This window comes from Mesocricetus auratus, unplaced genomic scaffold (assembly GCF_017639785.1).
Source record: "Mesocricetus auratus isolate SY011 unplaced genomic scaffold, BCM_Maur_2.0 Super-Scaffold_15014, whole genome shotgun sequence".
Lineage (NCBI taxonomy): Eukaryota > Metazoa > Chordata > Mammalia > Rodentia > Cricetidae > Mesocricetus > Mesocricetus auratus.
This window is the reverse complement of record NW_024429186.1, coordinates 5,277,186-5,292,169: the sequence shown is the minus strand read 5'-3', so window position 1 is coordinate 5,292,169 and position 14,984 is coordinate 5,277,186. Positions and strand designations below refer to the sequence as shown.

Genomic DNA, 14,984 nt, shown 5'->3' with positions numbered 1-14,984 from the left:
AGATGGGGTTGCTCAGCTAGGCCTGCAATTTCAGCCTAAAACTGGGGCTGCTTTGCATTGGGGGAGGATCCTTAGAGGATAATAGGAGGCACAGCACAAGGTTTTCGCTCTTCCCTCAGGTTACTGTCATTTGCCTTGTTCTTCTTAGAGGAGCTGGTGACAAAATAATCAGGAATTATTTGCTGCTTCTTTCAGGATTCCCACTTACATATAAATAGGAAATTGTATGATTCATACTGTGCTGTCCTTGGGCACAAAACACAGATCCACACTCACACTGTGCAGAGAGAACAGTGTACCACATTCTCAGTGCATATCTCTGAAAATTCCAGCAAAGTGTTTGCAGTGCAATTTAGTCATGTGATACACTTCAGCCTCGCATTGCTGTGAAATAAGTATCAAGGTTCTGATTAAAATCGTTTTTCTTTTACAATGAATCTAATGATATTCTTGTGAGTCACCAAGAAAATCCAACTTGTGCATGTGATATTAAATGTTTATCTGAGAGGAGATCCACGGCACTGATTTTGCTGCCATGTCAGTGATCTCAGAGTATACACCTGCTAACTCAGGGTCACCATATGTGGAAAGCAGTCTTGCTACGTGCAGGGTTCTGTTTGTATTTCTATCAGTCCATCTCTTCTTTCTATTATGTTTCTCTCTTTTCGTCCTTACAACTTGATGCACATTAGAAAAGCAGGTCCCTAAATATGATTATTACATTGGTCAGTGTATGAGGACCAGCTTTTTGTAGCACTTCAAAAAATGCAATGTCATTAAGCTAGGCTTGTGTGTTCTGTTAAATGAAGTAGTAAAAAGACAAATAACTCTAAAAGATAACAAGAAGTGCAGAACAGAGCATGCTTGAACATTGGGAATGGATTGCCTTGTGGAGATTACCACAAGGAAGTACAAGGATTGTGGGCTTTTCTACATGCCTTGGTTATGTAAATCATCAGGAGTTCTGAGCAAACTGTTCTGTAAGATCTCAGAGAATACCCACAACTTCTTTCAAATTGGACACCCACATGCTGTGTCCCTTATTCCTCTGAGCATACCCAGTACTGCGAATGGCAGTGGTGGAGATGAGTCTTACCATTGGGGAGATAGCCATCCTGTTCAAGGCTATATGCCGCCAGTTGTTGCTACTGTATGTTCATAACTGTACTGCCTCTACTGCATCTATAAGACAGAACCAACTCTATCAACTCTTCCAGTAGTGTTTTGTCATCTTTCTTGGTGTTCAGCACATACATGATACATATTTTGGTGGGTGAGTATCTAGCACTCACTTATTTTCAGTATTAGGGCAGTCATGGTTCTGTGCTTTAAATGTGTGAACTGCTTGTGTTGGACACATCCTCCTTCTCATGGCACCTGAGCTCCCCAGAGACACTGCAAAGATAATTCCTAAGGACATGGTCCCTGATGAACTCTGTGCCTTGAGGATAATTACTGTAATCACCTCCTAGAACTCAAGAGGATCACTGAGTCTTAGGATCGTTCCTCTCAGTTTCCTTCCTCTTGCTCATTGGACATTCACAGCTTCTCCAAACACTTCATATCCTCTCTGTGTTTCTCAAATGATGCAAGCAGTCCTTCCTTCCTTCCTTTCCTATTTTAATGTTACAAAGAGATACATATCTAAAAAATTGTTTGCTTCTGAGAATATTCACCCATTTAGTGAAGATCTGAATAATGGGAATAATATTTTATTAATAATATTATTTAAAAGATCTGGTTAATGATGTAAGCCTGTAATTTCCATGTAGAAACTACACACCTCATCCTCAAGGGAACTAATGTAAAGTGACCGGGTGTGAAGAAGAAAGCCTAAGGGAAGGAATGAATGTGTGTTAGAAGGAAAATTCTTTAGTGTTGGTAAATTTGGTGGACGGTACTGATAAACATCAAAGTAATACATAGACTGAAATATGAAAAGAGAAAAATTCCACACACATGGCAGCTCGTAGCATTACAGAATATCCTGTAAACTCCAAACACCAGAGTAATTCAACTACTGACTTAGAAAGGAAGTTGAGGCACAAAGACACCTTTCCTGGTGAGTAGTCCATGAGTCTCAAACAGAAACCTATGACCAAATTCTGTTACCTGCTCTATGGTTCATCCTGCTGCAAGAGACTTCCAAGGATCAATGTCTTTCCACACACCTTATGACAAGCTAGAGAACCAGATGAATGTTTTGTCAGATGTGCACATTAGACTGCATGTAAAGATTTCCAGGACACACAGATCACTGAGCAGGCCTGACCTTTATGTTTAACATGAATCTGCTTTGGGCCCAGGGGTTCCCACTCTTCAGAGTCCCTAAATTGATTCAGAGTCAGATCCTGGTGCCCACAGTAGAGTCAGTTCCTCCCTTATTAATGTTCTCCATCTGATTTGCGTCTGAGTATATTCCATATTTAAATTTATACATCACAGGTGAAAATACTGATTAATATTTGAACAATTCAAATATGCCTACACACCATATTGTAGAGAGATTTTCTGGGAAACTCTTCTGTGATGTACAGAAGCATCCCAGATGGAGGGAGTGAAGCCCTTCACATTCCTCTGTTCTTGCTATGTCTCTGATTTCCATGATTTCACTGTCCCCTATATTCATAAGGACACCCTGCAGGGTGCGTGTGTCTAAGCTCATACTGGAATCCTCTCAGTGTGCACTTTAGACACAGTAATACATGGTTGTGTCACTGACTTCCACCAATACATTATGAGGTACACAGTGTGTGTGAAATTGTCTCTGGAGATGGACAAATTGTCCTTTACGTACTTAGCATATTTCTTCAGACACAAGTCTTACATGTGTGAGACTCATTCCAGTCCCTTCCTGGAACCTGGAAGACACCATCATACACACTCATGCTCTGGATCCACCAGCTGCAGCTCTTACTGGACCCATGCAAACACCAAGGCTCTCATCAGGAAACTGTCAAAAAGGTCCACCATCTCTCACACTCCACTCACACACTCAGCCTCTCGTCTTTGTCACAAATTGCCTAGTAAAACAGGAACAAAAAATGCACCTGAGACCCAATTTCAAGGTGAATAATCAGTGTTTAGTGTTTATCACTGAATGGACAGACCTGAAATCCCTGGCTAGTCTCCTCTGCACAATCTGCAGGATCAGGTATTGCATGGTTTTCCTGAGCAGAATGAGGTCCCAGCTGCAAATTTTCCTCGCATATATGTTGCATTGCGCTGGAATCAAAAGGGAGGATATGCTCAGTGCCGATCTCATAGTCATGGTGGGCACTGTAAAAATGATAGAATTCAAGAAATTCTAACCTATAATGGAGCTGTGTCCTGTGTCTGTTCAACACTGAAACATTTCCAGGCTAATTTGTGTCAATATGGTTCTTTAGATAACAGAGTTCCATGTTTGCAGTTCAGTAAAGAAGCCTAGTTCTCAGACAATCAGGTTCACGTTATGTAGGCCACAACTTATTGTTTCAGTTCAGAAGAATATCTGAGGCAGGGTAGGATCATATTCTGTAATTCTGCCCTATAAACTGTGGGAGCTCACAGGCATTCCAGTGCTCCTTCCCAGTTTTGTATTATTTAGAATCCTATTGTATAACATAGGGAGAACATGACCTCAGAGTCACATAAGCGGACCCACGAGAAGGCACCTTCTTCATCTCAACTATTCATCAGTACTTGCATGCACATCCTTGGATGTATAGGAGACACCAAGGAACATGGGAAATTTTACAATGTAGTTCATCTCTCACAGACTCACATGCCAGCAGCACAAATTGTTGGATTTTTAAAAAATTTTTATTTAAATTAGAAATATGAATGTTTCCCATGTCAGTCCCAGCTCCCTCTCCCACCCTTCCTCCCTTGTCAATCCGCCAACCCCCCAAGCCCCAACCCATCCCCAAGGCCCTCCTTGGGGAGATCTCCCAGGTCTGTCACTTCATCCAGGGCAGGACCTAGGCCCTTCTCCATGTGTCCTGGCTGAGAGAGCACCCCTCTATTTAGAATGGCCTCCCAAAGATCATTCATAAACCATGGTAAACACTGATATACTACCCAAGGCCCCAGTAATTTCTGTGGCCTCCTCACTGAGACTACATTCAGGAAGTCTGGATGAGTCCTTTGTTGGCCTCTCAGGCATCAGTCTGGGACTCTCAGGCATCAGTCTGGGATTCAAGAGCTCCCCCTTATCCGGTCAGCTGTATTTTCAGGTTTCACCATGATGGTCTTGACCCCTTTGCTCAACACTCCTCCATCTCTGTCATTAGGTCCCAGGAGTGCAGTTCAATGTTTAGCTGTGGGTATCTTGTCACTGCCTCTATAGGTCACCAGAAGAAGATTCTAGGATGGCATATAAGGTAGTCATCAACCTTCCCATCAAGGAGGGGCAATTAATGTAGTCTCCATTATTGCTTAGTTTACCAATTGGTGCTGTCCTTGTAGATATCTGGAGATCTCACTAGTGTCAGCTCTCTCCTCAAGCCTATAATGACACAATCTCTCACCCTTCTCTCCTTTATTCTTACCTCAACTGAAGCTTCCTGCTCTCCCATACCTTCTTCTCATGTTTTCTTACCCCCATCTCTTTTTCCTGGCTCCCTCTCCCCTCCCCTGTTGTTCACAATCTGCTCAGGAGATCTTGCCTCATTCCAATTCTCTGGGGTATTGTTATTTCTCTTGGGAACCTCCCTGTTTCTCAGACTCATTGGCACTGTGATTGTAGTTTGACACTACTCTGATCCATGTCGAAAATCCGTATATGAGTGAGTACATACCATGTTTGTCTTTTTGTGTCTGGGTTACCTCACTCAGAATGGTTTCCTCTAGTGCCATCCATTTGCCTGCAAATTTCAAGATTCCATTGTTTTTTTCCACTGATCAGTACTCCTCCATTGTGTAAATGTTTCACATTTTCTCTATCCACTCTTCAGTTGTGGGACATCTAGGTTGCTTCCAAGATCTAGCTATTATAAATAATGCTGCAATGAACACAGTGGAATAGACATCCTTGTTGTGTGAATGGGTGTCTTTTGGGTATATGTCTATGACTGGAATTTCTGGGTCTTGTGGTAGACTGACTCCCAATTTCCTGAGGAATCTCCACACTGATTTCCAATATGGCTGTATGAGTTGGCATCCATTGAGTGTGATATTGGCTGTTGGTTTGCTTTATATAGCTTTTATGATGTTTAGGTATGTTCATGTTTTCCTGGAACTCTCCAAAACATTTATCATGAAGGGGTGCTGGATTTTATCAAAGGCTTTTTCAGCATCTAATGAGATGATCATGTGTTGTTTCTCATATGGTTTACATGGTGGATTACATTGATGGATTTTCATATGTTGAACCATCCTTTAATCCCTAGAATGAAGCCTACTTGATCATGGTGGATGAGTTTTCTGATGTGTTCTTGGATTCAATTTGCCAGTATTCTATTGAGTATTTTTGCATCAATGTTCATTAGGGATATTGGTCTGAAGTTCTATTTCTTAGTTGTGTCTTTGTGTGGCTTGGGTATCAATGTTATTGAAGCCTCATAAAAAGAGTTTGTCAAAGACCCTTCTGCATGGAATACTTTGAGTAGAATTGGTATAAGCTGTTCTTTGAATTTCTGGTAAAATTCTGCGCTGAAGCCATCTGAGCCTGGGCCTTTTTTGGTTGGGAGGCTTTTGATGATTGCTTCTATTTCCTTAAGTGTAATAGGAATATTTAAATTGCTTATCTGTTCTTGATTTAATTTTGGTGTATGATATTTATCCAGAAAATTGTCCATTTCCTTTAAGTTTTCAAATTTTGTGGAGTACAGCTTTTCAAAATATGAGCTGATGATTCTTCCTCATTGTCTGTTGTTATGTCTCCCTTTTCATTTCGATTTTGTTAATTTGCATGTTCACATTCTGCCGCTTGGTAAGTTTGAACAAAGGTTTGTCTATCTTGTTGATTTCCCAAAGAACCAAATCTTCATTACATTGATTCTTTGTGTCGTTTTCCTCATTTCTATTTTATTGATTTCAGCCCTCAAATTAATTATTTCTTGGCGCCTGCTCAACTGGGGTGAGTTTGCTTCCTTTTGTTCTAGAGCATTCAGTTGTGCTCTTAATTCTCTAGTGTGACTATTCTCCAGTTTTTCATGTGGACAATTAGTGATATGAACTTTCCTCTTAGCACTGATTTCAAAATGTCCCATAAGTTTGGGTATGTTGTGTCTTCAGTTTCATTGAATTCTAGGAATTCTTTTATTTCTTTTTTATTTCTTCTTTGACCCAGGAAGGTGCAATTGGGTATTATTCAATTTCCATGAGTTATTGTTGAATTCTAAATTCAAGGCATGATGGTCTGATAAGATACATGGAGTTATTCCAATTTTTTGTACCTGTTGAGGTTTGCTATGTTGCCATGTATGTGTTCAATTTTTAAGAAGGTTTCCTGTGGAGCTGAGAAGAAGGTAAATTCTTTTGTGTTTGGATGGAGTTAAATATAAAGAAATATACACACATATAAAATATTAATTAAAGATGAAGCAGCTATGAACTTGAGAAGGAGAAAGGGATGGATATGAAAGGCATTTGAGTGGGGATATTAATGTGTACAATTACATAGAAAATATCAAAACCCTTTTAACTAAAATATTTTAATTTTAATGTTTAAAACAATCTTTTTATATAACAATCCCAGTTAAATTCAACAAGGAAATCTCCTTTCACACTGAAGCTCAGGGTGAATGTTCTGAGTTCAGTGTTGAAAAATAAATGGAAAATCTGGGAACACAGCACTGGACTCCTAAGCCAGAGATACATGGTCAGGGATGGGCTATTTATTATGAGCATAGGGAGCTCTTGTCTGCATTTCCTGCTGCAGAATGAATTCAGTGGTGGAAGCATTAGCCATGAATGTCTCAATCAGATGAAGGAGGCAATCGGGAAATACTTAAGGAATTATCTATTATTTGTTACATATCTGTGACAAAATCCATAGTAATATTTTATTTTGTTTTTGACAACAGACACCCCTCTGCCTTATTTGTGTCACAGCTCCATTATAATAAAGTTTTGATGATTTTAAAAGGAATAGAAATGATTTATGAATATTGAATCCTCATATTAAATGAAGGAATTGTTTTCAAGGAGATAGCATAGTGCTGATTCATAAAAATCAACTGATGTGTGATACTCACTTTTGAAAAATAAAAAAATATTTAATTCCTATATATTATATTTCTGTAAATATCTTTTGAAATTTTTGAACTTGTTTGTTATTTTTCTTGTCTGGATTGGACTGTGTTTCATACAGCACTCTGTACATTAGGTCAGTATTCCTGATTATTCCCAAAGTAATAAAGGAACATGACTCTAGAACCCTGCTAAGATATCTTCCATCTCTCCAGTCCTGCTCCCACCATACAGATTGGCGATGACTCTCAGCATGAACAGCCTTGAAATTGCATCTGCATGAGACAAATATGCTATCCTCTAGTTTTCCAATTGCGTAATTCATTCTACTACAGGGAAACAGTCCACATTGTGACTATAAGGGCCTTTGCATTATGACATTTGTATTTCTGTAGCATTCCCATGAAAGTCAGAGATTCTAGGAAATAATTGAAATTATCATTGTCATATCTGGTGTCCTTCAAGGCATGGGATATAGCTTACAAAGGAGACAATTTCCTGGTCACTGGATGTGGTAAAACAAAAGGAAAAACCTCTGGGTAGAGTCAGGAAACACACTAGTTGGCCCCCTCTGTGCACCTGATCCACAGACTTGTCATGAGTGATTTACTTTGCATCCTTTTTCCTCTCTCCAAACAATGGTATTGACCAGATGAACATGATGCTATTAAGTAGCAAGTGACACATTGATAGAATCTCCTCAAAGAGCACCATGGAGGATGGCAGGAATGCCTGTAAGAGTCAGCATACACAGAAATTTGTTCTGTAATGCTGAATTTTGATTATGACAGGGATATCTCAACCATGAACGCTTAGATTCTGTGGCTATCTGCAAGTAACAAAGGCACAAGTAACTTCTGCACCTGTTCTTGCAATCTGCTTGTTTTCCAAGTGCTCTCTGCACCCCCTGCTGGTTCAGTGCGCTTCTGCAGGAAGGTTTGTGTCAGGGTTCACAATGAAGTCCTCTCACTGTGTCTCTAATACAGTAATAAATGGCGGTGTCATCTGCTCTTAAGTTGTTCATCTGCAGGTACACGCTGCTTTTGGAGTCGTCTCTTGAGATGGTGAATCTGCCTTTCACAGAATCCCCATATTCTGTTCCATAATTATGAAGTTTGTTTTTAGCTACACCAACCCACTCCAGCCCTTTTCCTGGTGCCTGGCGGAACCAGTTTATCCAGTAGTCACTTAAGGTGAATCCCGAGGCTTCACAGGAGAGTTTCAAGGACTTTCCAGGATGCATCAAGCCTCCCCCAGACTCCACCAACTGTGCCTCACATTGGATGCCTGCAAACAGAGAATCCTGTCAGTAACCTATTACAAATTCCACTATTTCTCTCACTCATAACCCCTCACACACTAAGAATCTGTTTTTATGAATAAATTACCTTGTAAAAGAGCAACAAGGAAAACCCAGCTCAGTCTCAACTCCATGCTGAATGTTGTGATGTCCACAGAATGGGAAGGCCTGTGAGTCGAGTGCTGGGTGACTCTGTCAGAGCTGTAGGGTTGGGGCTTCTTTTCATGGACAGAGGATGATATAATTTGCATAACTTCCTGCAATATCTTGAGCTGACATAAGCGAGCCTCAGATGACACAAGTAATCATGCAGATGTCTGAAATATGGGCAAAGATGGCATTTATAACAACTAGTGTCACTGATTGTCCTGTGGTCATGACTCTGTTGACAGTAAGTATACTTTCAAGGTTGAAGCTCTGTGTTCCACTCCACCAATGCATGGATAAAGAAGTTACAGAAACAGGAGAATTTTATGTATGGGATATGCTTGGCATACATGACACTGTGTCTAAAAAAAGAAAGGTATCAGACAAGAATTTAATCAAAGTCTTACAGCCACTTTGCAAGTGCTTTCCCAGTACATCAGATTCCCAGTCCTTTTCAATTCAGAGGCCTGAAACAGAAGATTCCCATGCCTGCTGGTCAACCCCTACTTTCCAGTTGGAGGAAGACAGGAGGATATTTTATAAAATCACTAGTATTTCAAACACTATTTTAAACTCAATATAGTTTTGTGTAGTCTTTAACACAGAACTGGTCTAGGGGATTCATGCTTACCACCATGAATTCCTCACAAGTTTGCATACATGGGGAGGGAACTTCTGCTAGAAAAACATGCAAATTAAATGTTCTGAATAAAAAGACAGTATTTATTCAAAACCAAATACTCTATAGAATAAACATGAACTTTGTGGGGTGATGCCATGTCAGTGAAGTTCCTTGTTCTGTAAAGGCTGGAGACTGTTGGGCAAGATACTGGGATTGGGAGGGAAGGACTTATGGGAGCCATAGATCACTGTATGATCTCAGAAGCTGTATCAATTAGCATGCACTTACTTTGAATCACTACATGAGTTCTGGGAAAAATGGTTTAATAACACATTTAACCACTTATTTTATCATTTTTTATTTTAATTTTAAATAGCTTGTTTTACATGTCAATCCCAGTTCCCTCTCCCGCCCCTCCTCTCGCACTCCCCTTCCCCCCCTTCCCTCCCACACTATTGCCAAATCCTTCCACATAGGGGATATCTAGAGTCTGTCATTTTACTCTTGGTAGGGTCAAGGCACTCCCCTAAGAGTCCAGGCTGAGAGAGCATCTCTCTTTGTGCTATAGGCACATGAAGACAGTTTGTATACCAGGGATAGACACTGATCCACAGCTCAGGGCCCCATAGGTTGCCCAGGCCTTCTCACTGGCACTCACATTTGGGGGGGTCCAGATCAGTCCCATGCTGGCCTCCCCACTGTCGTTCTGGGGTCCAGGAGCAATCCCCTGTTCAGATCAGCTGTCTCTGCTGGTTTTGCCAGCCCATTCTTTGCCAATTTGCTCATCACTCCTCTCTCTCTGTCACTGGGTTCCTTGGGTTCAGTTCAGTGATTAATTGTGTGTTTGCCTCTGCTTCCATCAGTCACAGGATGAAGGCTTCCGGATGGTTATAGACATCAAGTTCATTATCAGGAATGAGCATTCGAGGTGGTCCCTCCACTATTGCTTAGCTTGCCAATTGGTTTTATGCCTTTAGATCACTTGAGGTCACTCTGGTGCCTGATCTGTATTCGATCCTATGAATCCCTCTTCCCCCTATTCTACCCCCACCCCCTCAACTTCCTGTTCCCCCATGACCAACTCCCTTCCTCTTTACCCCCTCTATTCTTCCCAGGTCCCACTCCCCCCCACCCCTCGCCGTGTTCCCCATCCATTCAGAGGATCTTGTCTCCATCCTCTTCTCTTGGGTACTATGCATATATGCATATCTTTTAGGTTCTTTCCTGTATCCCAGACTCTCTATCTGTGGAAGTGCAGACTGGCACTATCCTGATCCATATCTAAAATCCATATATGAGTGAGTACATACCATGTTTGTCTTTTTGCGACTGGGTTACCTCACTCAGGATGGTTTCTTCCAGTGCTATCCATTTCCCTGCGAATTTCAAGATTCCATTGTTTTTTTCTGCTGAGTAATACTCCATTGTGTAAATGTACCACATTTTCTCTATCCACTCTTCAGCTGAGGGGCATCTAGGTTGCTTCCAGGTTCTGGCTATTACAAACAATGCTGCTATGAACATAGTGGAGCAGATGCCCTTGTTGTATGAACCTGCCTCATTTGGATAAATGCCTAAGAGTGGAATTGCTGGGTCTAGTGGTAGATTAATTCCCATTTTCCTGAGGAATCTCCATACTGATTTCCAAAGAGGCTGTATGAGTCGGCATTCCCACCAGCAGTGGAGGAGTGTTCCTCTCTCTCCACATCCTCTCCAGCATAAATTGTCTTCGGTGTTTTTGATTCTAGCCATTCTGACAGGAGTAAGATGGTATCTCAGAGTTGTTTTGATTTGCATTTCCCTGATGGCTAAGGATGTTGAGCACTTTCTTAAGTGTCTCTTGCCCATTTTAGCCTCCTCTACTGAGAATTCTCTATTTAGCTATGTACCCCACCTTTCAAGTGGCTCCTTTGGTGTTTTGGAGACTTGTTTCTTGTGTTCTTTGTAAATTTTGGAGATTAGCCCTCTGTCAGATGTAGGGTTAGTGAATATCTTTTCCCATTCTGTGGCCTGCCTTTTTGTCTTTTTGACTGTGTCCTTTGCCTTACAGAAGCTTTTTAGTTTCAGAAGGTCCCATTTGTTAATTGTCGATCTCAGTGACTGTGCCACTGGTGTTATGTTTAGGAAATGGTCTCCTGTACCAACTCGTTGAAGAGTATCTCCCACTTTCTCTTCTACAAGTTTCAGTGTGGCTGGATGTATGTTGAGATCTTTGATCCATTTGGACTTAAGTTTTGTACAAGGTGATAAACATGGATCTATCTGCAGTCTTCTGCATACCAGTACCCAGTTATGCCAGCACCATTTGTTGAAGATGCTTTCTTTTTTCCACTGTACAGTTTTAGCTTCTTTGTCAAAAATCAGGTGTTCATAGGTGTGTGGGTTAAAACGAAGGCTTTCGATTCGGTTCCATTGGTCTACCTGCCTATTTTTGTGCCAATACCAAGCTGTTTTCAGGACTATAGCTCTATAATAGAGCTTGAAGTCAGGTATGGTGATGCCTCCTGAAGTTCCTTTATTGTATAGGGATGTTTTGGCTATCCTGGGCCTTTTGTTTTTCCATATAAAGTTGATTAATGTTCTTCCCAGGTCCTTGAAGAAATGTGATGGAATTTTGATAGGGATTGCATTGAATCTATAGACTGCTTTTGGTAAGATTGCCATTTTTATTATGTTGATCCTACCAATCCAAGAGCATGGGAGATCTTTCCATTTTCTGGTATCTTCTTTGATTTCTTTCTTCAAAGACACAAAGTTCTTGATATACAGGTCTTTCACTTCCTTGGTTAGCATTATCCCCAGATATTTGATGCTGTTTTTGGCTATTGTAAAAGGTGATGTTTCTCTGATTTCTTTCTCAGTCACTTCATCCTCTGTGTATAATAGGGCCACTGATTTTTTTGAGTTTACCTTGTGTCCTGCCACATTGCTGAAGGTGTTTGTCAGCTCTAGGAGAAACCTTGCGGAGTTTTTTGGGTCACTTATGTAAACTATCATATCATCTGCAAATAGTGAAAGTTTGACTTCTTCTTTTCCTATTTGTATCCCCTTTATCTCCTTTTGTTGTCTTATTGCTGTAGCTAGAACTTCAAGTACAATATTGAAGAGATATGGAGAGAGTGGACAGCCTTGTCTTGTTCCTGATTTTAGAGGAATTGCTTTGAGATTCTCTCCATTTAGTTTGATGTTAGCTGTTGGTTTACTGTATATTGCTTTTATTATATTCAGGTACGTTCCTGTTATCCCTGATCTCTCTAGGACCTTTATCATGAAGGGGTGCTGGATTTTGTCAAAGGCTTTTTCAGCATCTAGTGAGATGATCATGTGGTTTTTCTTTCGCAGATTGTTAATATGGTGGATTACATTGATAGATTTTCTAATGTTGAACCATCCCTGCATTCCTGGAATGAAGCCTACTTGATCATGGTGGATGATTTTTCTGATGTGTTCTTGAATCCGGTTTGCAAGTATTTTATTGAGTATTTTTGCATCAATGTTCATGAGGGAAATTGGTCTATAGTTCTCTTTCTTAGTTGTGTCTTTGTGTGGCTTGGGTATCAAGGTAATTGTAGCCTCGTAGAAAGAGTTTGGCAGTGAGCCTCCTGCTTCTATTGTGTGGAATACTTTGACGAGTATTGGAATGAGCTCTTCTTTGAATTTCTGGTAGAATTCTGCACTGAAGCCATCTGGGCCTGGGCTTTTTTTGTTTGGGAGACTTTTGATGACTGCTTCTATTTCATTAGGGGTTATAGGTCTGTTTAGATTATTTATCTGTTCTTGATTTAGTTTTGGCAAGTGATATCTATCCAGGAAATTGTCCATTTCCTTTAAATTTTCAAATTTTGTGGAGTACAGATTTTCAAAGTATGCCCTGATGATTCTCTTGATTTCTTCAGAGTCCATTGTTATGTCCCCTTTTTCATCCCTGATTTTGTTAATTAGCATGTCCTCTCTCTGTCTTTTGGTTAGTTTGGACAGAGGTTGGTCTATTTTATTGATTTTCTCAAAGAACCAACTCTTTGTTTCATTGATTCTTCTCAGTGTTTTCCTGGTTTCTACTTGATTGATTTCAGCCCTCAATTTGATTATTTCCTGGCATCTGCTCCTCCTGGGGGAGTTTGCTTCTTTTTGTTCTAGAACATTCAGCTGTGCTATTAATTCTCTAGTATGACTGTTCTCCAGTTTTTTTCATGTGGGCACTTAGTGCTATAAACTTTCCTCTCAGTACTGCTTTCAAAGTGTCCCATAAGTTTGTGTATGTTGTGTCTTCATTTTCATTGAAATCGAGGAAGTCTTTAATTTCTTTTTATATTTGTTCCTTTACCCAGGGATGGTGCAATTGTGCATTGTTCAATCTCCATGAGTTTGTAGGGTTTCTGCGATTTGTGTTATTGTTGAATTCTAATGTTAATGCATGGTGGTCTGATAAGATGCAGGGGGTTATTCCAATTTTTTTGTATCTGTGGAGATTTGCTATGTTTCCTATTATGTGGTCAATTTTAGAGAAGGTTCCATGTGGTGCCGAGAAGAATGTATATCCCTTTGTATTTGGGTGGAGTGTTCTATAGATGTCTGTTAAACCCAGTTGGGTCATAACTTCTATTAATTCTTTTGTTTCTTTGTTAAGTTTCTGTCTGGAGGTCCTGTCTAGCGGTGAGAGCGGAGTGTTGAAGTCTCCTACTATTAGTGTGTGAGATTTTATGTGCATTTTGAGCTTTAGTAATGTTTCTTTCACGAATGTAGGTGCCTTTGTTTTTGGAGCATAGATGTTTAAAATCGAGACTTCGTCTTGATGTATTTTTCCTTTGATGAATATGAAGTGCCCTTCTTCATCTCTTTTGATTGATATTAATTTGAAGTCTAATTTGTTAGATATTAGGATAGCTACGCCCGCTTGTTTCTTGGGGCCGTTTGATTGCAAGATCTTTTCCCAGCCCTTTACTCTGAGATAACGTCTGTCTTTGGTGTTGAGATGTGTTTCTTGTATGCAGCAGAAGGAAGGGTTCTGTCTTCGTATCCATTCTGCTAGTCTGTGTCTTTTTATAGGCAAGTTGAGGCCGTTGACATTGAGGGATATTAATGACCATTGATTGGTGATCCTTGTTTGTGCTTGATTTATTGTTAGTGAAGTTATTTTGTGTAGTTTCTCCTCCCTTTTTCTTTTGGTGTTTTGTAAAGTATGATTATATATTGCCTGTGTCTTTGTGAATGTAGTTATCTTCCTTAGCACTAGGTTTTCCTTCTAGCATTTTCTGTAGAGCTGGATTTATGGATACGTATTGTTTAAATCTGGCTTTGTCATGGAATATTTTGTTTTCTCCATCTATGGTAATTGAGAGCTTTGCTGGATATAGTAGTCTGGGCTGGCATCCTTGTTCCCTTAGTGTTTGTAGGACATCTGACCAGGATCTTCTGGCTTTCATCGTTTCCATTGAGAAGTCAGGTGTAATTCGGATAGGTCTGCCTTTGTATGTTATTTGGCCTTTTTCTTTAGCTGCTCTTAATATTTTCTCTTTACTCTGTAGGTTTGATGTTTTGATTATTATATGGCGAGGTGACTTCTTTTTCTGGTCAAGCCTATTTGGTGTTCTGTAAGATTCTTGTACTTTCATAGGCATATCTTTCTTTAGGTTAGGGAAGTTTTCTTCTATGATTTTGTTGAATATGTTTTCTGTACCTTTAAGTTGAATTTCTTCACCTTCTTCTATACCTATTATTCTCAGGTTTGGCTTCTTCAAA

The 14,984-nt window shown here is 40.1% G+C and overlaps 1 gene segment (V, D, J or C); it reads right to left on the bottom strand.

The window, feature by feature from the left end:
• Positions 1-8,102: 8,102 nt before the first annotated feature.
• LOC121139212 lies at positions 8,103-8,675 on the bottom strand. The segment is given in 2 exon segments: positions 8,103-8,463; positions 8,565-8,675. Coding segments are annotated over 2 exon segments (390 nt in total).
• Positions 8,676-14,984: the final 6,309 nt, after the last annotated feature.